Raw genomic sequence first — 27,199 nt, 5'->3', positions numbered from 1 at the left:
GGCACCAGGTTCTACGATGGTCAGTTTTGATGGCATGTTAGTGTTTACCGACCTCAAAACTCACGAGTAATTTATTTTCATCAATTTAATGCCGAAATTCCTTAAAACTTCAGAATATGACGTCCCTTGTAGTCACCTTGGGCACCAGGTGCACAGGGGTTGTTTATGATGGCATATTCTTGTTTGGTGACCTCAAAAACCCGTAAGTATTCCGTTTGAATCAATTTAATACCGAAATCCCGCGAAACTCCAGAAGAGGACATCCCTTGCAGTGACCTTGGGCTCCAGGTGCACAGGGGGTCGGTTCTGATGGCATATTCGTGTTAAGCGACCTCAAAATCCCTCCAGTAATCCATTTGCATCAATTAAATGCCGAAAACCCTCGAAACCCCAGAAGATGACGTGCCCAAGTAGCGACCCTGGGCACCAGGTATTCCGGAGTTCAGTTCTGATATCATATTCGTGTTTACCGACCCCAAAAAACCCGTGAGTAATCCGTCCACATTAATTTAATGCCGAAAATACTTGAAACTCCAGAAGATGACGTCCCTTGCTATGACCTTGGGCACCAGGTAATCCGGTGGTCTATTCTGATGGCTTAATTTATTCGTGTTTGGCGACTTCAAAAACCCCCGAGTAATCCGAGTAATCCGTTTGCACCAATTTAATACTGAAAGCCCTCGAAAGTGCAGAAGATGACGTCCCTTGCAGTGACCTTGGGCACCAGGTTATCCAGAGGTCTGTTCTGATGGCATATTCGTGTTTAGCCATTTTAAAAACCTCCCGAATAGTCCAGTTGCATCAATTTAGTGCCGAAATCCCTCGAAACTCCAGAAGATGACGTCCGTTACAGTGGCCTTTGGCACCAGGTGATCCTAAGGTCAATTCTGATAGTATATTAGTACTTAGTGACCCCTAAAACCCGTGAGTAATCCGTTTGCATAGATTTAATGCCGAAAACCATCGCAACTCCAGAAGATGACTTCTCTTGCACTGACCTTGGGCACCAGGTGATCCTGGGATTAGTTCTGGGTTTTTCACTTTATTTTTATATTTATGCAATTTTGGATGCATTTTATGCACTTTACAGTGTAATTATGCATTTCCACCCATTTTTTAATAGTAGACTTTTTTCCTGACGTCATCCTGAACATAATGCAAAAAACCGCAAGTCTCTATGTGCTGTATTTAAACATTTATTTATTTTGTGATAAATGCCCTCCTCGTCTACTTGCTTTGTCATCACTTTTACCTTCAAAAAATATTTGAAATAATTATTAAAAATACTTTTTTAGATTTGTTGGTCCTATTCGTAATTCTCCGAAATCAAATGATATACTTCTCTTCGGAAAGCTGATGGACTGCAATCCAGACAACTATGCGTTTGCACCCCAATTGAACTTATTTGATTTGACCACCATAATACATTATCTGGAATACGGGCCTGCCGATGGTTGTCATATTGTGATAGATATGAAAGGAGTCGTTTTTGCACATTTTCTTAAACTCAATCCAGTTGTAATGAAGAAATTTTTGTATTATTTACAGGTAAAATTATAATATTTTTACACTGCTAGTTGATAAATATTAACCTTTAACTACCCGCTCATCAAGTTATCACATAACTACACGGATGGCGTATTTTATACACCACAAGAAAATACACTTAAAAATAGAGGATTTGTTTGTTTTTTCTTTGAAAAAATACACTTAGTTGTTTGTTATAAACCTTATTCGGTATCAGCGAATACTTGTAGTTCCTTCTCAGTAAGCCAATTGGGATTTATAACTGGAATCTAAGTCCATGATAAATAAAATTAGTTAGCGCGTGTAGTTAAAGGTTAATAAACTCGATCACAACTACTTTTATACATCTTTCCACTCAGCTGATAAAAGAAAAGAAAAGAAAAGAAAAGAAAAGAAAAGAAAAGAAAAGAAAAGAAAAGAAAAGAAAAGAAAAGAAAAGAAAAGAAAAGAAAAGAAAAGAAAAGAAAAGAAGAAAAGAAAAGAAAAGAAAAGAAAAGAAAAGAAAAGAAAAGAAAAGAAAAGAAAGGAAAAGAAAAGAAAAGAAAAGAAAACAAAAGAAAAGAAAAGAAAAGAAAAGAAAAGAAAAAAAAGAAAAGAAAAGAAAAGAAAAGAAAAGAAACAAAAAAAGAACAGATAAGAAAAGAAAAGAAAAGAAAAGAAAAGAAAAGAAAAGAAAAGAAACAAAAAAAAGAACAGAAAAGAAAGAAAAGAAAAGAAAAGAAAAGAAAAGAAAAGAAAAGAAAAGAAAAGAAAAGAAAAGAAAAGAAAAGAAAAGAAAAGAAAAGAAAAGAAAAGAAAAGAAAAGAAAAGAAAAGAAAAGAAAAGAAAAGAAAAGAAAAGAAAAGAAAAGAAAAGAAAAGAAAAGAAAATAAAAGAAAAGAAGAGAAAAGAAAAGAAAAGAAAAGAAAAGAAAACGGTATATTGTTTATCTGCCTAACCACCAATGTAGGTACTTCACATTTACATTGATGTAAACTGCTGGTTCCAACAACTGGTGATCGCGAAGTTAGTGAAGTGGAACAAAAGCGGAAGGAAGAGGAAAAATAGTGGGCTCCCGGTTGGCGGGACGAGTCTATATGACGCATAACACCTGAAATCTTCTTAGGTACTATCAGAGGTACGACTACCCGGCGTTATCGAAATGCCTCCCACTTTTTCAGGTAAATATTTTCATACATGAAATGCCTCCCAGGTACAATTGAAATGCCTCCGTTTCGGTAATCATTTAGGCTGATATTTTGAGTATCTCTGTATAATGATACAATGTTGCCAAATCATAATTTAAATAGGTAGTATCTATCTATTTTGATTTTTCTAATTCTTAATGCAGTTAAAATTTGTTTCACATAAATATTTTAAGTACGACATATTTCTTTTGAGAAAAGAAAGTTGTTACCCGACAATTAGTTCAGAGAAGTAAGGAAAAAATATCCTGTTGGTGACACAACCCCCTCCAGGCCGATACCAAACTTTTTAAATAGTATGGACATCTATAATAATAACTTATATGTTTCCTGCAGCCGATTTTGATGATATAGGTACATAGTTATAAACAAATAAAGATCAAAAAACGGTAAATTTTCGCTTTTTTCGTCTATTACCAAAAAGTTAACATTTTATCATTTTAAACAAATTTGAGAGTAAGAAACTCATAAATCGTATAAAAAACTTCAATATGGCGTTCGCTGAATATGTATATCCTTATTGGTTGCTTAGAAATTTGCAAAATAAATAATAAATTTTGAGTCTTTATAAATATTCATAACTCATGTAAAAATTAACTTAGAACCTTCTTATTACACGGAATGTTGAGACTTGTGGTGCTTAAATGACCCTAAATTTCAAAGCAATTTGTCAAATAGTTTAAAAGTTATTTAATCTGTTTAACCCAAATTAATTTTTTTGCGCAACACTATAAGTCAGAAAATGATGAAGTTACAGGAATACTTTGGGTAGTTTATGAAAGAAGAAGATTTACACTATTAATTTAATTAAAAAAATGAAAAAAAAACAATTCTAAATATTGCAAAATTATTTTGCAAGAACATGTGAATTAAAAAAAGGGGGGCTGACTTCGTCCTTAAATTGTCCTAGGACAATTGTTTTCTCTCTAAATGTGTAGGTATAAAAATTCAGTCTTTCTAAATATGGAAAAATAATTTTTTTACGGGTAACGGTTAAAAAGTTATTCTAATTGTTTATAAGTAAGCAAAAAATCGACATGATTTTGCAAAATAATTTTACACTGTTTAAAATTACTTTTTGTCATTTTTTTTAATTAAGTTAATAGTTCAAATGTTCTTCTTTAATAAACTGTCCGAAGTATTACTGTAACCTCATAATTTTCTAACTTACTTATAGTGTTGCAAAAAAAATGAATTTGGGATAAACAAATTAAATAACTTTTAAACTATTTGACAAATTGCTTTAAAATTTAGGGTCATTTAAGCACCACTAGTCTCAACATTCCGTGTAATAAGAAGGTTCTAAGTTAATTTTTACATGAGTTATGAATATTTATAAAAACTCAAAATGTATGACTTATTTTGCAATTTTCTAAGCAACAAATAAGGATAGACATATTCAGCGAACGCCATATTGAAGTTTTTTATATGATTTATGAGTTTCTTTCTCAAATTTGTTTAGAATGCTTCACCTTTTAGTAATAGACGAAAGAAGCGAAAATTTACCGTTTTTTGATTTTCATTTGTTTATAACTATGTATATCATCAAAATAAGATATTAATATAGATGTCCAACTACTCAAAAAATTTGGTTTAGGCATGGAGGGGGATGTGTCACGAGAAAAATCTCATTCAATCTGATTAAATCTCAGCTTTTCTGGGTAATTCCAATTGCGATTATAATCTCTTCCATATTTATAATTCCATTTTATAATTCGATAAATAGGTACTTTTACCTTAATATTTTTGTTTGTTTATATTCTCTTTTGTAAATTGTGCTAATGGGCTAAATGTTGTATAAATACATACTTGAAAGTTTATTAGTTCCTGCATCAGTCAGTTTGTCTATTTCAAGCTTGTAAGTTCGTCTATTTCGAAATCAAATTTTGTTTAAGTCATAACATCCATCATTTACAATGGAATCAACAATAAGTGTCAGTCAAAAGGGCAAACCTTTACTATCAATTGATGGTTTTACATTCGGTTTTCAAAAAACGTTGGCCAAAGATACAGTAAAACAGTGAGCATGTACCTACTAAAAAAACCTGTAAATAATTTGTGAAAACAGGGATGTGAAAATATGATAATTGAATCAATATTAGATCATAACCACGAGAAGTTGTCTGCCGAAGTTTACAATAGAAAAGCCGTAAGCAATTCAATAAAAAGCGCAGCCGTGGAAGATCTCAGCGAAAAACCAACGAAGCTCATCTGTAAAGAACTTAGAAGACAAATATAGAGACATTTACTATCAATGATATCAATAGGGTAAGACAAAATTTATATTATGCTAGAACCACATTCTTATATAGAAAGGTTCACTAAAAAGGTGTTAACTCAACCGAAATTAATCATTTTCTTATTTATATTTTTGGTCTTTCATTCTTACATCCTGAAGATGTTAGCAATGTTTTTGCTATAAATTTGGCAGAATTTAAACCAGTCGATGAAAGAGTCACCCAGTTTTGTGAATTATCTTCTTGATAATTACATATCTGAAAATTCGATATTTCCTCCACATCTTTGGGCTGAGCACTCTTCATCCTTACATAATAATAATAATATCTTATGGCATTTTTGCCGGGGAGATCCTTTCGGATTGTTCCGGCGCCATTTACATCTTTAACCCTGTTTCAAGTAACTAGTGTCGATGTACACTAGCCCAGGGGGACTGACCGACGGCTTAACGTGCTCTCCGAGGCACGGTGAGACGGTTCGTATAATTTTTGGAAACGAAAAATTGTTTGTCTTTGGCAGGGCTCGAACCCACGTGCACTGGCGTATGAGGCCAGCGATTATGACGTGTCGCTACGACCGCTCACTTCATCCTTACAAAGAACCACAAACCCATGCGAAAGTTTTCATTCCAAGTATAATTCCTCTTTCTACTGCCCTCATCCTAACATTAATAATTTTATTATTTTATTTTACAATTTCAAATAAATACCTATATTAAAATGAATTCTGTTTCCACACCAAAAAAGATGGTTGCGTAAAGTACAACAAAAATAAATTTTCTAAATGAAAAAATTTTAGAATTAAGAGAATGTTAAGGTAAATAGATTAGAATTTGTCAAAGTAGTATCATATAAATTTAGGAAAAATATTTTGTAATTTTATAATATATTTCTATACACATTTTGTAATATTTTCCAAATAAGTTTTTTGTGATGTTATTTTTAATAAATCTATAAAATACTTATTATGTTTTTGTATTTTTTGTTAAATTATTAATAACAATAAATAATGGTTATTATAAAATATATTATAATGGTTATAAAATTTTTTTTATATGTATAAGTTAGTTGAATTGAATTGATACATAAAGGTTGAACATAAAATAAATTAAATAACACAATACTAATTTTGCCAAAAATTTACAAAAGGACGAAGATATGGCAACGTCTCACCTTCACATAAAAATTAGAAGCATGTAATTTATTGAAAGCTTGGGAGGCAATTCGTATGTGACCATTTTAGCGACAGGTAAGAAACCCTTTTTCGGGAGGCATTTCATATGCGGCCCGACTACCACGGGTTGGAAATCTCTGCTCTAGAGCAAAGCTTTATATAGTTGAATGGTTAAACAGCAATAAAAGATACAAATAAAAAGTCTTAATTATCTGATAATATGCTATGGAATAAACATGGGCGGTGGTAAATATCTAACAACTTTGTTTTTCGCAGATAATCAGGTAGTCGTAACGAATGATTAGGAAGACATGGACTACATGTTTAGAAAACTAAAGAAAAAATATGAAAATGAGGCCTCAATATGAATATGTCAAACACAGAGTATCTTAAAATAGGGGATAATAAAGAAGATTTCGAAGACAATCTTGTTTAACTAACAAGGGTTAGAAATTAGATCCACAAAAACTTTTAAAGAATATAAAAATATCTCGGTCCTGTAATATCTAAAGAAGGCACTATAAAAAGAGACATCGAAAACAGAACGCAGCAGGGAAAAATATTAGGCCAACAACGAAATTGACAATCTATAGAACCTTGGTAAAGCCTATTATGACATGGAGCAGAAGTTTGGCAGAGATCACATCAGGAATGAAGATATTAGAAGGAGGACGAATACTGTATAGGTAGTATAGATAGAATCCAGTGTAGATAGAATCGAAACGAGACAACTAGTGTGGTATGGTCAAGTGAAACGAATGAATGAAGAATGAAGATAGATGGCCAAAGAAAGTTTTAAAGTACATACCACAGCAAAGGAGAAGGGGAAGACCTTCAAATGCCTGGGAAGAAAATATTTTGTCACATAATAAGAGATAAAGCCATCAAAGAAGACGAATAGACGGACAGAAAACGATGGCAGTCGAAATGCGAGAAGCGGCAGAGGCTGTAGGAAACTAGCTTATAGATAGATAAATATATGTATGTTAGGGGCAATAACGTAAATCCGGCCAATAACGTTAATAACCTGTCAATATCGACAATGGCCTGTTGAATTGGTCATTGTCGACAATGGACAGATATTAACGTTATTGTCCATAGAAGCTGGACATTGATGATAATTTTAAATTCTTGATAACTTTTCCATCATTGTCCGGTCAATGTCAACAATGCCCGCTGTTAATCGGTCAATGTTGAAATTTAGACTAAAAATAGGTTATGTTTATTATTTGCTTCATTTCTGTGCTCGAGCTGAAATTACTCGTAGTAAATTTATGAAAAAAGTGTTACAAAATGTCATGGTTCACTATCTTATCAAAATAAAAATGATTAGCCTTCAAAAGCTATCTTATAAAAAAAATAATAGGACATCATACCTAATTTTATTAATTTATCAACATTGGCCACTGTCGTTATAGACCGGTTATTAATGGAAACTCTAATCTTAGCTTATTTTTTTACAACATTGGCCAATAGCTAATGTTATTGTCGTTAATGGCCGGGCATTGTCGTTAATAACCAGGGGAAATGGACATTCACGACAATGTCCGGTCTTTAACGTCAATGGCCAATTTACATCATTGTCCGTAACATGTATATTATTATATACTAGATTGCTGAGATACAGCTTATGCTCAGACATAGACACAGACATATGTTAAATATAAATACTATTTTTAGGAAGGAATGCCGATAAGACTGAAAACCTTTCACTTTATTAATATTGTATCGTTTATGGACAAAATTTTAGCCTTAATGAAACCGTTTATGAAGAAGGAACTAATTGATGCGGTATGTATAAATTTTGAGAGATTATTATTAATTTTGACGGTAATAAAATCTGTTTTATATTTTTTCTGTCTTTCCAATTTAATTCACATAGATATTCTTTAAAATAAATTGGAAAATTATCAAGGTGGTAAAAGTTTAGCAAAATATATAATTAGTAAAAAATTTAGTGAAATATTCAATCAAATTCTTGGGAAGCTTGTATTTAAATTTTATAATTTAATTCTCCGTTAGGCGCGTGGTCTACAATCGTAGACCACTCTCCTTTAAGTGGTCGCAAATTGCATAAAACTGCACATACACCCCCATCCCGCTTAGCAGCTGTCACTAATACTTCCAACTTACTCTTCAATTTGCTAAACGCCGCCGATCTGTTTACATTATTTTTTTACCATTATTCAAAGAGTACTGGTCTACAACCGTAGACCACGCGACTAAGCGCGTTCCAGTTTTTAGTTGTATATATAAAGCTAATATGTAGCCTGCTGTGTATATAAAGCTAATAACATAAAAGAAAATGTTTCAAGACTTCATTGAAAACTTAGCATGGGAACTAATCAAACAGCAAATTGAATATGGATCAACTATGCCTTCCTTGCTAAGAGAACTTAGACGACGAGCTCGCATACTGCTCGAAGTTCAAGAAGTCGTACCCCCTTCCCCTAATATTCCAACAATATACGTGGGACGATGTTGTATTTGTGCATGAATTTGCAATATGTCAACAAGAAGGGCATGCCAAAGATGTGACACATTTGCATTCAAGGATCATTTTGGGGTGTACAGGATTTATATTATCATTCCAAAATAAAAGCAACTCATATTCGTTTAATTTTTAAATATCTTAAAACAAACATTGCCTGTTGTTGTAAATAACTAGATGACACAGATTTCCCAATATAATGCACTTGTTTCAAGAACACCTTAGTCAGCTATTTTGATATAATTATTTCATTAGTTCGAATCGTGTCAACAATCATAATAAACAATTGGGATTGATTATAGATACGTAACAAGTAAAGAAAGAGATCATTCATTATTCAGCATTCATTATTCAACCATCAAGGTAGTTAGAATATAGACTTTCGTCCACCAACTAGTTACTGTTCTAATTAGCAAGTGTTTAAATAAAATAAAGTATGAACAAATAGTGTTTTACCAAGACAACCCTCTTCTCCGAGTAACTACCCCATTAGGAAACCGAATTCTTTTATAGGGGATATTTGCACTGAATGTTTGACGGACTAAAATTGTGCCACTTTGACCATTTAATAGTTTTGTTCTTTTTTTACTTTTCAGTTCTATTCTTTATTATTTATCCGAATTGGTCATTCTATAAGTTCAAACATAAAAAATATTTGTGTTTTTTACTAAATTGAGCTTATTTTTGTGACCATTTTCATTTACTTGCGAATAAAGACCCAAAAAATCATGACCTCGTTTTTAATTTTACCACTGTCAAAATGAGAAAAGCCAAGGAACAAAACATATCTAATATCAAAGTGCGAACATAAATAAACATGTTATTCATGTCAAAATCCAGTATTATACGACAAAAAACTATTGGTCTACAATCGTAGACCACGCGCCTAAGCTTGTCAGCAATAACGACGCGACTAACGTAGGGTTAAAGGCATTTAAGTCAAGGTTTAAAGTTTTCAACCTAATTGAAATATTAAAAATATTGAAAAATATTAAACATATTCCTAAAAGATATTTAGTTGAAAACTTTTTGGACCACTGTCCTGGTAACACATCCATGGCGTCTAAAAATTGCAAGCCAGATGGATGCTGAAGCGAAGAATACAAGAGGGAATTCAAAAAACTTACAATTCACGACCTCGTCTGTTCAGCTGGTAAATTCCAACGGAAAATGGACCTAGTTACTCAAAGGAGTAAAACTAATATAAAATGAAATAAAAATGTTTACCATTTTTATTCAGTAGCAATGCGAAGGCAAAACTGTCTTATTTTTCACTTAGAACAGAGAGCGCAAACCAGCACTCTAAATCGACGATTTTCGACTCTATTTGGAGTCATCATCAGAGAGGCGTAGGTTTGCTCCTCTCTGCCCCAAGTGACGAAACTCCGAGAGCTTATCCCCGCATTGCAACTGACGTTTATGGAGTAAGTGTCTAACGACATCTGGCAACTGAAAGTTAAAGTTTTCAACCTAATAGAAATATTAAAAATATTGAAAAATATTAAAAATATTCCTAAAAGATATTTAATTGAAAACTTATTGGACCATTTTCCTGGTAAAACCTCCATGGCTTCTAAAAATTGCAAGCCAGATGGATGCTGAAGCGAAGAAAATAAGAAGGAATTCAAAAAACTTACAATCGTAACTTGACTTGAACAGACGGGGTCGTGAATTGTAAGTTTTTTGAATTCCCTCTTGTCTTCTTCGCTTCAGCATCCATCTGGCTTGCAATTTTTAGAAGCCATGGAAGTGTTACCAGAAAAATAGTCAAATAAGTTTTCAATTAAATATCTTTTAGGAATATTTTTAATATTTTTCAATATTTTTAATATTTCTATTAGGTTGAAAACTTTGACTTTCAGTTACCAGATGTCGTTAGACACCTACTCCATAAATGTCAGTTGCAATGCGGGGATAAGCTCTCGGAGTTTCGTCACTTGGGGCAGAGAGCAACAAACCTACGCCTCTCTGATGATTCCATCCAAATAGAGTCGAAAATCGTCGATTTGGAGTGCTGGTTTGCGCTCTCTGTTCTAAGTGAAAAATAAGATAATTTTGCCTTCGCATTTCAACTGAATAAAAATGGCATACATTTTATTTCATAAAGGCATTTAACTTTGAACGATGTATGTATTTATAAAGCTGTTATTTTTTAGCTACATCTTCATACGGATGCCGAATCTGCATTTAAATATATCCCTAGAGAAATGTTTCCTCAGGAATATGGCGGATCTTGTGAGTCATCAGAAATATTACAAGGTGAATTTTAAGCATACATTATGATTTATCTTTTTTGTGATAAAATAATGCACTAATAAACCTGTAAAGTTCATTTTATCTAACAACAAAACACTGAAAACTATCTTTTTCAATATTTCCACAAAATGTATTACAAATTATTATCACTTTAGTTGTTTCGGCAGAGTGCCTTTCTCAATGTGTTTTTACCTCATACACTTTATAGTAGTATTTAACAGAATACGCTAAGGGGGAGATGTTTGTATTTTCTGTATCATCTGGAAATATGTGTATTTTTTAATTTATTAATTTTCAAAGATTATGATAAGGATAGATTAAGGCATTTATTTTGAATGTGTAGAATGTGAAATTGGTCATTAAACGAATGATTATTATCTATGAAGAAGAATCAAAAAAATTTTGTTCGTAATATCAATTAACAATGATTGTTGAATAGTATTTTGTTGTAACAATAATTTAATGTGTTACTTAAACCAACTTTTAGACATTGTCACAATGATTTAATAATAATTGTGAAAATAACTAGAGTGCATTAATCAATAACATTCAATTTATTCAGCCAATAACTTAGTTTCGTATATTTAACAATAATGTTTAATCTGACAGCAACAAACTTTCTTGATTTCGTAGATGATAAGCAATTACCTTGGTCTATTGTGACAACGTACAGATCTCATGGAAACAATGTCCAAATGTTGTTAATATAGAGATAAATATGATTATTCCATAGATGTAAACTCAATATTCTAACAACAAATGCATTAATCAATCTACTAATGCGTTTAATAGTCACAATCAATGCATTCCTCGTAACAATAAACGCAGTTGTTAGCACAATAATTATTTTGCTTGAAAATTTGAAATATATACCGGCTTTTTCGAATATCGTTTACCTCGAGAATGCCAAATTCTGTTCGGATTTATTTCATTTCGTTTCCAAGCGTAGTGCGTACTGGAAGGAAGTTTTGCATTTGTCCATTACCTAAATAAGGTAAATATGAACCTACTTAGATATATATACGTTTTTACAACTCCACAACTTATTATACAAATATGCTTTTAACTAAAATCGTTGTCTTTATTCTTATCTGTCTGTTAGAAAGAGTACTCCTTCACGCTATACGCCGTACGAAAGATCATCTACATCGACGATAGAAGAATACGTTCCTTTAGCTGATATCTTGAATAAAACGCACAAAGGTTTGATGCTTACAGAATACTATTAGTCCAGGGCGCATCTGTTTTGAGATGGACGTTGAGAGGTGACTCAAATTTTTTTGCAGAAATTGCTTTAAAATAAATCAAATAATAATATTTGAGCTATCCTCCCTCTCAAAAAGGTCCGGAACATTGTTTAAATAATCAAAATGTCAAAAATTGAAGGAAAAATTCGATTTTTTTCTTGGTTTTTTGATTATAACTTTAAAAGTATTCATTTCCGAGAAAAGTTGTACTGACATAAAAGTTGCGTAATTATATTTCCTACAATATAGAATTGGTTAAAAATTTAAAAAATAGTCACCCTAGTTGCAAAATAGCAATAAATGCGAAAAAACCATACAAAAACAAGTATTCGCATTTTACGTTTTTCAACCATGTATGCTACACTTAGGACCTTCATATTTCACCCAGAAAAATTTTATGATACAGTAAATCAATACTGTAAATTTCATTAAGATCAGCTCAATACATTTTGCAAAATAAATTTTGCAATCCAGCTTTCGCAAAAAAAATTAATTTTTTCAAATTGTTACAGGACTGAAAATACAGCAGATAGCAAGTTGAATTTGTTTTTGCTTATAGAAGTGTACTGTACCTTTTATTTGCAATTTTCAAAATTAACATCGATTGATTACCACGGCGTCAGAAAATTTTTGAAATAAACAATAATTTTTGGTGATACGCGCAGGACAGCGGCGTTCGATTCACACAAGTTGATTTCCACCAAAATTTCTTCCAATCTTTATCTAATATATTATTATCTTACTCTATATTTTGTTGTATTTTAATATTTTAATTCCACAAAAATCAAACTAATTTTATTATTGTTTGTGAAATATTCTTTAAAAAATTGTAAAATATTATTGAAGTTAAGGCTATGGGTACATAATTCGCAAATATTTTACGGCTATCCCTACCTTTTCTGTCTTTACATGGCAAATTACGTGTAGTAAAATTCACACTGGTATGGATATGTACATATTACTAGAATGTCATTCTACTTGACAATGTCATAACTAGCTTAAAGAGATGGCTTTTGAATGTTCTTGGATAACTGTTATTTTTTTTTATAATGGCAAATTATTAATTCAGTTAATAAATATGATAATTTTTTCACTAGCTATGTATTCAGTGATTGTAATAATTTATATGTACCTACAACAAAGACTAATACTCAATCGAGAAAAGAGGAAAAGTGTTAAAGTGATTTTTTAATAAACGGAATAACTTTTAATGGAAACTTTTTTAATAAATGGAACTCTTACAATTTTGAACATCTTTAACAACAAAATACTTGGATCACAGAATATATCTTGATGTATTCTCTGCTTCTATCTTCCATAAATAATACACAATAAATAACTTTTTATAAAGTTCACCTTTTAAATCAATTATTTATCAAATACACTATATATTAATATTATTTTATCAACAATTCAAAATATTCCCGATTCATGTCAAATAATTATTTAAAATTGTCACTGATTGTCAGTGTCTGACTGACAATATTCTATTCGACTGAGTGCGTTGTATGACAAAGATAGATTTGGAAAATTACCACGGACATTGTGTTTATTTTTTTCGAATCCTGAAAAAACCAATAAATATTTTTGAAAAATCTAAACGCAGAATGAAAGACTAAATTATTACCGAGGGCCGAAAGTCCATTAGAATAAATAAAATGTTTATTTTGAATGAGATATTTGAAATTAAAAATAACACTCAATTTTTTCTTAGTTTTTCACCCCTGTAACTTATTAAAATAAACATTATAGAAGTTCTCAGGGACTTTCGGCCCTCGCTAATAACGCAATCTTTTATTCTGTTTTTAAATTTTTCAAAAATACTTATTAGTTTTCTCAGGATTCGAAAAAAATGAATCCCCATTTGAATACCATTGCAGCCGAAAAAACGTACCGATCCTCTTAAAATATATGAACAAAGAAAGTTTTTGCTAATAAAAGTGTTATTTCAAAGGATAGAGTATGTGTTTTTATTTTGCAATATTCAAATTTATTTATTTATATCGAAACGTAATAAAAATTAAAATCTATCAATCATTATCAAAGGTCATTGGAATGCCCAATCAGAGCAAACTATCCGCTGTCCTGCGCGTAGCACCAATAATTAATGTTTATTTAAAAAGATTCCTGACGCCGTGGTGTTAATTGATTTTAATTTTGCAAAATTGCAAATGAAAGGTACAGTACACTTCTATACGCAAAAAATTTTCAACTTGCTATCTGCTTTATTTTCAGTCCTGTAACATTTTGAAAAAATGAATTTTTTTACGAAAGCTGGATTGCAAAATTTATTTTGAAAAATCTATTGAACCGATCTTAATGAAATTTACAGTATTGTTTTACTGTATCATAAAGTTTTTCAGGTTGAAATATGAAGGTCCTAAGTGTAGCATAAATGGTTGAAAAACGTAAAATGCGAATACTTGTTTTTGTATGTTTTTTTCACAATTATTGTTATTTTGCAACAAGGGTGACTATTTTTTAAATTTGTAACCAATTTTATATTGTAGGAAATTTAATTACGCAACTTTTATGTCAGTACAACTTTTCTCGGAAATGAATACTTTTAAAGTAATAATCAAAAAACCAAGAAAAAATCGAATTTTTCCTTAATTTTTTGACATTTTGATTATTTAAACAATGTTCCGAACCTTTCTGAGAGGGAGGATAACTCAAATATTATTATTTGATTTATTTTCAAGCAATTTCTGCAAAAAAATTTGAGTCACCTCTCAACGTCCAAATGTACTAATATTTTTACAGATGCGCCCTGGTCTATATACAAAGTTTAATAATAAGACGAGCAGCGTATTCTTCTGGTATGCTTAATTGCAGGTTGTTATCAAGAAAAGTCTCTACAAATTGTCTTTAGCTTTAATTATCAATTTATCGTCGAGATAATTTCAATTTATAAAATATCTATTTATAATAAAATATTAAAGGTATGGTACTTTTCTTTTAATTCATTCCGGCATTCCTCTATGTAGTTTTGACTAATGTTAACTTTACAATATTGAGTTATTTTATAAGATTTCTTTTGCGATTTTTTTCTTTTTATACTAGGTAATTGACTTTAAGTAACACTTTTGATTTTAAGTAACACTTTATCAATATGGTTAATTAAGTTAAATTATCAGGGGAAATCACATGAGGAATCCCAGTGTTAAGTCCATTAGGTTTAGGACAAAAAAGAGAGATTTAGTAGGAATGAATAGCACTGCTTGTAAGAATGACGGTATTTATTGTGGGAATGAACGGATTTAATTGTAGGAACGAACGGAAATAATTGTAGAAATAAACGAAATTGATTGGATGTATGAAACAGTATACGTTATAAAAAATAACACAGTTATTGATACAACGAATAGTCTTTATACGCTGTGAGCTCGTACGTAGAGGGGATATTTACAAATTCGCGAGCGCCAGTAGTGGCAAGTCTGTAAACGTTTACCGGAAATTTGACATAAATGTCAAAGTGATTAATTTAAAATTAAAATTAAAAACGTTAATTATAAAAAATATTAGTTGGTCAAAGCTGTGGTATATATTTTTACCTTAAATATACTTACGTTTTAAATACTGAATTTAAGTTTTTTTTATGTTCCGTAATATGTAATTATAATTTAATCTAAAAATCTTACCGCCATCTACACGATAATTGTGAAAGTATCCGAAGTAAGAAATTCATATTTTATCAATAGAACGTCAAACTGATTAGCAAAATCTTAAAAAAATCGATTACAATTTAATTACTTTTTTGCGTTGTAAATGTTAAGCGATAACAATTAAATAAATTTAAAAATTACCGGTGAAAGTTGAGTTAGTAATCCGCTAGGAGCGCCACCAGCGAAGCTCAGAGCGTATAGTATCGACTAATTTGAATTGTCGGTCAATTAACGACGTTGTTGGTTCAATGAACTTCTTCTTCTTCAGCCTGTGTTCGTCCACTGCTGGACATAGGCCTCTTCCATTTGCTTCCATCGATTTCTTCTCTCGGCAATTCTCATCCACTGTTTGCCCGCGACTTGTTTGATATCATCTGCCCACCTCTTCTGCGGTCTGCCTACTAATCGCCTGTTCTCTCTTGGTCTCCAGTTTGTTAGTCTCTGTGTCCATTTTTCGGGATTATCTCGGGCAACATGTCCGACCCATTGCCACTTGAGCCTTGCTATACGTTCTGCGACATCAGTAATCTTTGTTCTTTCACGAATGTCGATATTTCGAATTTTGTCTCTCAAACTAATCCCTAGCATGGCCCTCTCCATCGCTCTTTAAGTTGTACTGAGCTGCTCTAAGGTTTTCTTTGTAAAGGCTATGGTCTCCAGTCCATATGTACTTACAGGCAAGATACATTTGTCATAAACTCTACGTTTTAGACACATTGGTATATCTCTATTCTTCAAGATAAAGCTTAACTTGCCGAAAGCTACCCAAGACAATTGTATGCGTCTTTTTATTTCGGCTATTTGGTTTTCTTTGCCGATTTTAATGGTATGTCCAAGATATATATAGTGGTCTACATTTTCAAGACTGACGTTGTCAATAACAAGATTAGTTTGTACATTACTCATTATTTTTGTTTTCTGAAGATTCATTTTGAGACCTATTTTATTTGACTGCTGGTTTAGTTCCTTCATCATTTGCTCCAGTTCATTGATATATGTACTGAATAATACTATGTCGTCCGCAAACCTCAAATGACTCAAATGTACACCATCAATGTTTAGACCTTTTTCCTCCCAGTCGAGCTGTTTGAATACATTTTCCAATGCTAAGGTAAAAAGTTTTGCTGAAATAGTATCACCTTGTCTAATACCTTTACCAAGGCGTATTTTTTCGGTTTTTTGGTCTTCATTGATTTTGATGTGGAATGTGGCCTGTTCATAAATGTTTTTAATGAGTGTAGTGTACCGTGAGTCTAATCGAGCATCCATGAGGGCTGACAAAAAGGACCAGGTTTCAATACTATCGAAAGCCTTGTGAAAGTCAATAAATGCCATATGTAAGGGTACATTATATTCTGTGGTTTTTTCTACCAGTGTTCTGACGGTTTGTAAGTGATCGTTAGTACCAAACCCTTTTCGAAATCCCGCCTGTTCAACCGGTTGATATAAATCAAGTTGTTGTGTTATGCGGTTGGTTATTATTCTTGTTAGCAATTTGTATAAATGTGACAACAAACTTATAGGCCTGTAGTTTTCAATATTAGTATTGTCTCCTTTCTTGTGTAAAAGTATTATTTCGGCGTTTTCCCACAGATTGGGTATTCTTTTCTCTATCAGACACCTATTCAGCAAGACTTCCACAACCTCTACAACGGTGTTGCCACCCATTTTTAACATTTCCGAAGAAGTTATTTTAGGGAGAGTTTCCGAGCCGACGTTTACAATTGTTCTATGGTCTGTTCCGGGGTTCTGTATAGTGGATGTATAAAGATTCTTGTAGAACGTTTGTATTTCCTTCAGTATTTGAGTTTTTTCTGTCACCGTATTCCCCTGTTGGTTTTTGATTTTAGTTATCTTCGATTTTCCTTTAGTTAAATTTGATTTCAATACTCTCATGTTGCTATTGCCTTCGATGGTTTGCAATATTTGTTTTGTTTTATAAGCCCGCAAGTCTGACCTTATGCTCTTTTTAACTTTATTGTTGATAGCCTTATATTCTGGTAATTCTTTAGATGTTCTTCTTCTTTCTTCCATTAAATCCAGTGTTGTTTGTTTAAGTTTCGTTTTTCTCGGATTTTTATTTTTACCACAAATCTTTTTTGTAGTTGATGTTATGTCATTCGTTAATTTTTGTGTTATTTCATTTATATCTTTCGTGTTGAATACTGGTAAAGGTCCTAGTTTCTTTTTTAGTTCACTTTGATATTCCTCTTGATTCATTTCGAGTGCTTCTATGTTTGGTAATTTATCCTGTGTTAATAATTTTCTTCTATCGAATTTCGTATTTACTTCTATTCGCACCCTAACTAATCGATGGTCACTACCAGTGTCGACAGAATTTAGTACAGTAACATATTTAGCAATGTTTTTGAAATTAGAGAGTATAAAGTCAATTCCATTCTTTACTTTGCCGTCTGGGCTGTGCCACGTCCATTTTCTCTGCATCTTTTTCTTGTAGAATGTGTTTAAGCAGAATAGCTTTTGTTTGCTGAGGAAGTTTGCGAGCATATCACCCCTGTGATTTCTACTTCCCAGTCCAAAATTTCCAATATATTCGTTGTCGTTGTTATTTTCGTTCTTTCCTATTTTAGCATTGAAATCTCCCGTAATTATTACGTAATATGTTTTCTCTAGGTTTCTGGCTCTTGTAATGTCTTCATAAAGTTGTTCTACCTCTTCATCATCTGCAGAAGAAGTTGGCGCATAACAATGGATTATTTGAATGCTGTATCTACAATTTAGTTTTATTACCAGATAGATAACTCTATTAGAAATCGCTTGGAATTAGTTACCAAGTTTTCAATTCTTTTATGTACCAAAAAGCCTACGCCTCCTATACCTTGGTTAGTTCCTGAATTGTATTGGTACAAAGTGTGCCCTGATTTTAGTAGAGTCGTTTCTTCGCCTTTAAGCCTTGTCTCGCATAAGCCTACTACGTCCCATTTTATGGTCATAAGTTCTTCTTGCAACTCTTCTAGGTTATCTTCTGTCCTCATCGTTCCACGAGGCAGACCCTTTTCTGGGTGTGGGACTTGGCATAACATACCGTACCCACCTGGGGACCATATCCGTTCGTTTTAGTATTCGCCATTTCTATGTAGTTGGAAGGATGAGTAGCTTTAAAACACCACGCTGGCTAGACGGGTTGGTGAGTTTTATATGAACAATGTTCGTTAATTCAATGAACACTTTTCGTAATATTAATAAAGTGATATTATGGTATAAATAATAAATTCAACATCAATTCAATAAACGTAACACATTGAATCAACTAATGAAAATAATAAATTGATGAACATCGCTTTGTTGTTCCAATAAAACCAAGAATTGGACAAATTTTAAGTATTGCTTTTGTTGTCTGAATTAACATTTTTATTAATATTACGTACCTACCTTTCTCGTTGAGTGTAAGGTGAAGTGCGTACGTAGAATCTGTTTTTTAATTATTGGGAGCCCTGTATTCTACCATACGTTTGTTAAAGGTTCTACCAGTTTGACCGATATAAGTTTTTGAGCAGTCACCACATAAGTTTGTATACACCATTGTGAAAGTGCTTTTTCTTTTGGCTCTTGTTTTTCTTAATATAGTTGCTTAAATTGTTATTTGTCCTGATAGATGGTGTTATTCCTTTCTTTTTTATGTGTTTGGATATTTTAGTTGATATTTTGCCTGTCTGTATATGTAATCGAGCAGAAGGTACTGGATCTTTCTCTGTTGGTGGAAAGACTAATTTCAGGACTTTCTTGTGTGGTTTTTGGTTTAAAATTTTGTTTATTATTTGTTCGTTGTATCCATTTTTTACTGCTATTAGTTTAATGATATTCAATTCTATCTCAAAGTTATTTTTTGACATAGGAATTTATTTAATGTATGTAACATGCTATGATAGGTTAATCACTTGATAAAGGCACTCTGTCGAAACATATGTAGTGACATTAATTTGTAATAAATTTTGTGGAAGTATTGAAAGTAAAATTTTCAGTATTTGCCTGAAATTACTCTGAAATGAAAATTGACTTGTCTTTCTCATTTTACATATTATTTTTACAGAAATGCATATTTTTACGTAAAAAGGCTTTCAAATTTTCACCCTATACGTACCTAATTTTTATTATGTGTATTTGTGATGTCTGACAAAGATAAATTTATTTACTTTCTCTACTTTGTAGAGAAATACAGGTGTAAAATTATGGACAACCCAGATGTTATTGCCCATCTGACTAATCAAGTAGTTGATGAATCCAAAAGACAAGGAAAGCCAAAGAACGCTGGAGACTTATTCGGTGTAGAAGGAAGCTTCAAAAAACTAGAAGTGGACTAAGTTATTTTATTTATTATTTTTTGATATCTGGTTTATATGTTTGTTTGAAAATTAGGATTGTGAGTGTATTTTTAAATTAAACGGTTGTTTTTATTCTTGTATTCTTATTTCTATGTATAATTTGGGAATATAATACTAAGGGCTGTTTCACATTATAAGAATTTTGAACGTGCGAGGGTTTTCTCGTGCGGTAGTTTTGACGCACCTATCCTTTTCACACAATAAGAATTGAGTCGCAGGAAAATATTTTGCTGTATTGTTTGGTATATTATTTTTATTTACACTTTGTTATTGAGGTAGGTACATGATACGATGTCTGATATGTATCATTACGATGAAAAAAACGATAGGATTAATATTAATTTACTGCTTTAATACTCCATTCACTCACGGTAAAATATTGCAAAACCTTCAAACCAAAAAAATTTAAAGAACGGCTTGGATAGACATGAAATTTGGCATACACATTGCTAATAATGTCAAAGAAAAAACGAGATATTGTGCCGATGTGTGCTGTTACCCAGGGGATGACTTTCGCTCCTTCTCGGGGTGAAAAAATATACGTTCAAAATAAGTCCTGAATTGGATGAACTAACTAATTCTAATCAACTTTTTTTCTATATTGTTTTTTCACTAAGTCAATGCTTTTCGAGTTAATTGCGAGTGCAAATATTTATTTTTCTACAAAAAACACATTTTCAGGCGCTTTTTCGCAAAAAAACTCAAGAAGTATTTTATTAAAAAAATACTATTAGCAAAAATGTAGTTGATAAGTGAAAAAAGTGGAGTATTATATAAAGTCTGTAGACCCGTATATAGCAGCAGAGTTATAGCTAATAAAAAGTAAGTTCTAGCAAATATCCAAAAAATCAATAAATTTTCGCGGAAAGACTGATTTCAACGTTTTTGAAATTATTTAAAAAAACTTTGTTTTTCTTTCTTAAAAAAGTTCCTAACATGAAAAGTAAGTAAGTTACAAACAAAATAATGTTGGTCGAAAAATTGAAAAATGCGAAATGAAATTAATCGTTACCGCTTCACAAATTACTTTACTTATGTATTTTTTATAAGATCTGTAAGATTCATTGGTTGATAGTGCTTATTTTTGAAAAGGCTGTAGTTAAATGGAAATGGCTGTGGTAAAGTGGCTAAACGAGTCACTAATCACGAGCGTATACAAATTTTGAATAGACATACCTTAACTAATTTTTGTCTTCAGGAAAACAAAAAGTCCAAAATATTTACAATACCATATTATTTTACTACTTGAGATTTTTGATATCACCAATAATTTTTAAGTTATTTAAAAAAATTTTCATAATTAAAAAACAATTTTTACTCAACCAATTTTTTTCAAAAATGAGAACTTTGAACCGATAAAACTTACAGATCATATAAACAATACATAGGTAAGTCAAGTAACTTGTGAAGCGGTAACGATTAGTTTCATTTGAGATGCTAATTAGGTGGTTATTTTTACGATTTTTTTTACCAAGAGAAATGACCAACTTTGTTTTGAGCGTAACTTGTTTACTTTTGATGCTAGAAACTTTTAAAGAAAAACAGATATTCAGCTTTCTAAACACTTCAAAAAAGGTGTGACGAGTTAAAATATTCGATTTGGAATTTGACGAATAAGAATCTATTTTTCATTACCTACGACTCTGCTCCTACTGGGTCTACAGAGGACTTTTTGATTTATTTTCGAAAAACCCTCTAGAAACGTAGTTTTTTTTGTTGAAAAATGAACATATTCACTCGCAAATAACTCAAAAAGTATTGACTTAGTGAAAACAAACTATGGAACTAAAGTTGCTTAGAATTAGTTAGTTTATATAATTCCGGACTTATCTTGAACGTGTGTTTTTTCACCCTCGAGAAGGGAAGAAACTCACCCCCTGGACAAAATCACACATCGGCACAATATCACCTTTTTTCTGTGACATGTTAGCTATGTTTATGCCAAATTTCATATCAATCCAAACGGTTCTTCAAAATTTGGAGCAACAACCGTAAGTAAAATGAACTATAAATTAGCTTGAGTTTTTATAAAAAAATTATGATACATTTTATGATATATGATGATTTGTATTCAATGTTTATTAAAAACTTTTGATATACAATGTGTGGTTTTATTGGGCAGGCGGGCCTGCATCCCAACTGGAAACAGGGCCCGCTGATCTATCAGTACGCCACTGAGAATGAAAGATTAGGTACATTATTGTTAAGGGCCGAAAGTCCCTGAAAACTTCTATAATGTTATTTTAATAAGCTACAGAAGTGAAAATAAAAGAGAAAATTTAGTGTGATTTTAAATTACAAATATTTCGGCGAAGTAGTTTTCAATCCTAGTAGTAAATTATTAATATTGAAAATATTAAAAATATTACTAAAAGATTTTTAAATTGAACACTTATTGGTACACTTTCCTGGTGACACCTCCAAGACTTCTACAATTTGCAAGTCAAATGGATGCTGCAGTGAAGACGAGAGGGAAGGAATTCTACACTATGCAATTCACATCCCCCGTCTGCAGCTGGTAAAGTTCCAACGGAAAAATGCACCTAGTTACTCTACGGATTAATACGACTAAAAAATAAAAAATAAAAATAAAAATGTATACCATTTTTATTCAGTTGCAATGCGAAGGCAAAACAATCTTACTTTTCAATTAGAATACGGAGTGCAGTCCAGTCCCTTGAATCGCGATTTTCGGCTCTTATTGGAGCCTTCATCGGAAAAAACGTAGGCACTGTAGCATCCATTTGACTTGCAAATTGTAGAAGTCTTGGAGGTGTCACCAGGAAAGTGTACCAATAAGTTTTCAATTTAAAAATCTTTTAGTAATATTTTTAATATTTTCAATATTAATAATTTACTATTAGGATTGAAAACTACTTCGTCTTTCAATGCCAGATGGCGCTAGCCACCTACTATCATCATTTCAGTTGCAATGGGTGGGAAAACCTCTCGATGCGAATCAGTTAAAATATGGAGAACAGTGCCTACGTTCTTTCCGATGAAAGCTCCAATAAGAGCCGAAAATCGCGATTCAAGGGACTCCGTATTCTAATTGAAAAGTAAGATTGTTTTGCCTTCGCATTTCAACTGAATAAAAATGGTATATATTTTTATTTTACAAATATTTCATTCAATATAATTTTTTTATTTATTCTAAGGGACTTTCGGCCCTCAGTAAGAACGTAATCTTTCATTCTGCTTTTAAATTATTCAAAAATACTTTAGTACATTATTAGTTTTCTCTGAAAAATGAAGTTAATTCGAAAAAAATGAATACATTGGAAATATTGACAGAAGACATTTTGCGCCTTTTCCCTAAATATCTGAAAATATTTTAAGTGCAAAGTAAATCAACTAATCAACAACATTAAAAATCGAATTAAGCCTTTATCTCAAATGATGGAACAATTTCATTAAAAAGTAACTTTTTTATATCAATTGATTTTATCAAAAAAATGTCTTAAACAAGATTATTGGACATTCACTAAATTTCGTGTTTTTTTTCAACCCCCTTTTTGCATTTGTTGATATTGGGGTTAATCCGTTATTGTACCCATAGCCTCAATTATGACCAGGATCAAAGGAAGTCTTTCGTTGACATAACATTAAATTTATAAGCCATATCATTCTAAATACAAACATCCTCGATTTGGTAGACATTTATCTTTTGCCATAATATTATATCAAAAGAAGATTGCAATAAAAAGGTAATTTATGGAAATTTTAAAAATAAAAGAATATTAATGATATTCTAAGTTGTATTATAGACCAGGGCCTTTAGCACTAAAACACCGGAATAAATCGATTTTTAAATACAGCACCTAGAAATTTGCAACTTTTTGAATTATGTTCAGGATGATGTCAGGAAAAAAGTCCCCTGTAGAAAAATGTGTGGAACTGCGTAGTTGCATTTTAAAGTACATAAAATGCATCCAATAGGGAAGAAACGTCAAAATAAGCACATGTGTGACACCTGGTGTCCAGGGTCATTGCTAAGGCGGCACGTTATCTGGAAGTTCGAGGGTTATCGACACTAAATTGATACAGCCCAGACAAATAACCTTTACAAAACGTTGAAAAGACGTCATATTTATCACCAAACCACGTCAGTTTATCACGTTTTTTCGACGTCGAATGTCACGTGAATTTGTCACACCACAATTGACGTCATTTTTATCACGTTTTAACCTACGTGATATCAATAACGTAGTTTATATGCCGTTTTTAGATTATTTTTCATTTTATGGTTTTAAAAATACACAACAATTCGTATGGGCATTGTTGGTATTGCAATTTTTCATTTAACTATTTTAAATTTAGCCCATAGGCTGAAAGTAAAACCAAATAGGAGACTATCTAAAATGTATAGAATTACAATACCCCCAATTCAACAAATATAGAATTCTCACTTTTTATATACTTAGGTATACAGTCGATCCCGCTTATTAGAATACCGGTTAAAGGAATATCCCGGTATAGGGAATAGAAATTTGAGGTCCCGAAACGTTTATACTAGGCACCAATGATCGGTTATTAGAATATCCCGGTTATAGGAATAATTTTGCTCGGCACGAAGTCCATTCCAATAAGCGGGTTCGACGTACTTACTGTGTCATAACTGAAACAACATATAAACTAATAAATAATTTATTAACAAATTAATTTAATTAAACTCGATTATTTCATTCATAGGAGATTCTGACCAATAGAAAGCTACATAAATAAAAATTAAACTGAAAATTCCACACCTGTAATTTTGAACCAATCAAAATACGTTATTTTGACAGATCACCATGGCAACGGAGGTATTTTATCGGAAATTTTTTGCTCGTGGGGTACCCAACAGCGAATTATAGTGGAAATTTTTTGACGTTTACAATAACAGAATATTTTTGACAGACTGGTTTTTATTTGTTTACATAATTTAGTTTTGATTCATTTTCTATCACTTGTAGTTACTCAAAACTTATGTAAAATTGAAGAATATACTATTTTCTATCTTGAAATGGTATTCCCATGCAACTACAATGAGTAGAAATTACGAATTTGAAAGCCTAAATAATTGCTGACAAAGCTATGGCGCGCTATTAATCTGTTCATGCAGCTTTGGATTTTCAAATGCAAATTTGGTGTGGAATTTTCTTACCGAATACCACGCGAAGTCAAATTAATATCCGGAAATTTTTTTTTGATCATGAATATTTTCAGAAAATTTCCCTCGTCTGCGACTCGGGAAATTTTCAAAATATTCATGATCTCAAAAAAATTTCCGGAAATAATTTGACCTCTAGTGGTATTACTAGTGATAATTTTTGATAATTTTCCGTCGTCAAGTATATTACGTCAGATGCCCTTCGTTGCTATGAAAAAATACATTCAGTGACATTAATGACAATTAATGTTTTAAAAATTATAAAAGTGATGACATTCAACCGTAAAATATTTATAACAACTGTGTCTTTAATTGTACTAATTTGTACTTAGGTACATAAATAAATGACAATAAAATTTTGGTTTTGAACAGTTTTATTCATGAAATAATCGCAACAAATTGCACTCGATCTCTAAAGTTAATATAGAATTTTAGAGTTCTTGTGCAATTACTACGATAACACATAATTAGTTCATTAACAGAAAATAAACACCAAAACAAAACAAATAACATAACCTCAAACAGTTTTCACGAAGAACTATTGCATTGAACTAACCCACTTGAAAAAACGAACAAAAACCTCTTAATTAACACGTTTCTTCAACTAAATATCTAAATAAAAAGTCTTATTTTACCACACAAAGCATGTAAACAATATATGAAGAATTTATTATTGCAACTGTTTGGAGTCATAAGCATTACTAAGTCTTTACGCTCCTCCCAATTTTGTGACGTCAGACTTAGGCTAACAAATGGAAACGTGTTTTTAAACGTATTTTAACGTCATTAATCTTACGTATTTAAAATCACCTACAAAAGACGTTTCTACGACGTAATGTTCAAACACGTGTATATATTCAACCAAAAACTGACGTTTCCTCGACGTTATTGACATCACTTGGTTGCCTGTGAGATTACTTGGAGGTTTTTAGAGTCACTGAACACGAATAAGTCATCAGAACCGACTCCCTGGAGCACCTGGTGCTCAGTGTTACTGCTAAGGTACGTCATCTTCTAGAGTTGCTAGGATTTTCGGAATTAAATTGATGCAAATAGATTACTCGGGTGATTTTTAGGGTTGCTAAAAACGAATACGCTATCTGAACCGACACCCATAACACCGTGTGTCTAGGGTCACGTTATCTTCTGGAGTTTTGAGCGATTTCGAGACTAAATTGGTGCAAGGATTACACGTTGTGTTTTAGGGGTTACTAAATAAGAATACGCCATCACAACTGACCCCTAGAACACCTCTTGCTCGCAGTCACTGCTAAGGTACGTAATCTTTAAGAGTTTAAAACGTTTTCGGCGTTGAATGCATGCAAATAGACTACTAGGCGGTTTTTGGGGTAACTAAATACGAATACTCCATTAGGACCGACCCCCCGATAGAGTTTCACGATATTCGATAAAAGTATCGATATTGTATTGATATCGTATCGAAAACCAATACGATACCGATACAATACATACCTTAGCAATATTAATGTCGATACGATACTCATTATCTGAAATCAATACAATACTCTTGTATTGTCGATACGCTTCCCTCGATAATATTGAAAATATCGATATCGAGAAAAAACTAAAACGCCACAGTTGTTTGATTATATTTTGTGGAATCATTATTTACATAAAAGTATAAGTGATCTGCAACTCAAGCATCAGCTGTTAATTTTATGCCGGAACTCAGCCTTTGCCACTGCTAATGCCGCTGTCGGAAATATTTCCCGAAATACGATATCGACACGAGTGAAGTGTTTACACCAGTCCTCACCAATGTCGGCAATATCCTCATGACTATATACTCATTCGCATTCACGCTGCCTCTCCTTTAACTTCCGTCAAAAACCGACTTATTGGGGACCGCCGTGCAATGGCAGTAGCATGAGGAGCGGCAGCGCGAGTGAGCTATTTACACAT

General features: G+C 32.0%; 1 protein-coding gene across 1 annotated transcript in view; it reads left to right on the top strand.

Moving 5' to 3' along the window:
- The window catches only part of LOC114334452 (uncharacterized), a 75,528-nt gene that overhangs the window by 23,277 nt on the left and 25,052 nt on the right, over positions 1 to 27,199 (top strand). The window contains exons 4-8 of the mRNA XM_050647466.1: positions 1,296 to 1,548; positions 7,803 to 7,913; positions 10,770 to 10,872; positions 19,952 to 20,094; positions 20,159 to 20,162. Coding sequence (XP_050503423.1) covers positions 1,296 to 1,548; positions 7,803 to 7,913; positions 10,770 to 10,872; positions 19,952 to 20,094; positions 20,159 to 20,162 — 614 coding nt within the window. The remainder of the gene's footprint in view (positions 1 to 1,295; positions 1,549 to 7,802; positions 7,914 to 10,769; positions 10,873 to 19,951; positions 20,095 to 20,158; positions 20,163 to 27,199) is intronic.

The sequence above is a fragment of the Diabrotica virgifera genome, chromosome 3, assembly GCF_917563875.1.
Source record: "Diabrotica virgifera virgifera chromosome 3, PGI_DIABVI_V3a".
NCBI classification, from domain to species: domain Eukaryota; kingdom Metazoa; phylum Arthropoda; class Insecta; order Coleoptera; family Chrysomelidae; genus Diabrotica; species Diabrotica virgifera.
Note: the sequence above shows the minus strand (reverse complement) of the source record. Positions and strands in the feature narration are given on the sequence as shown.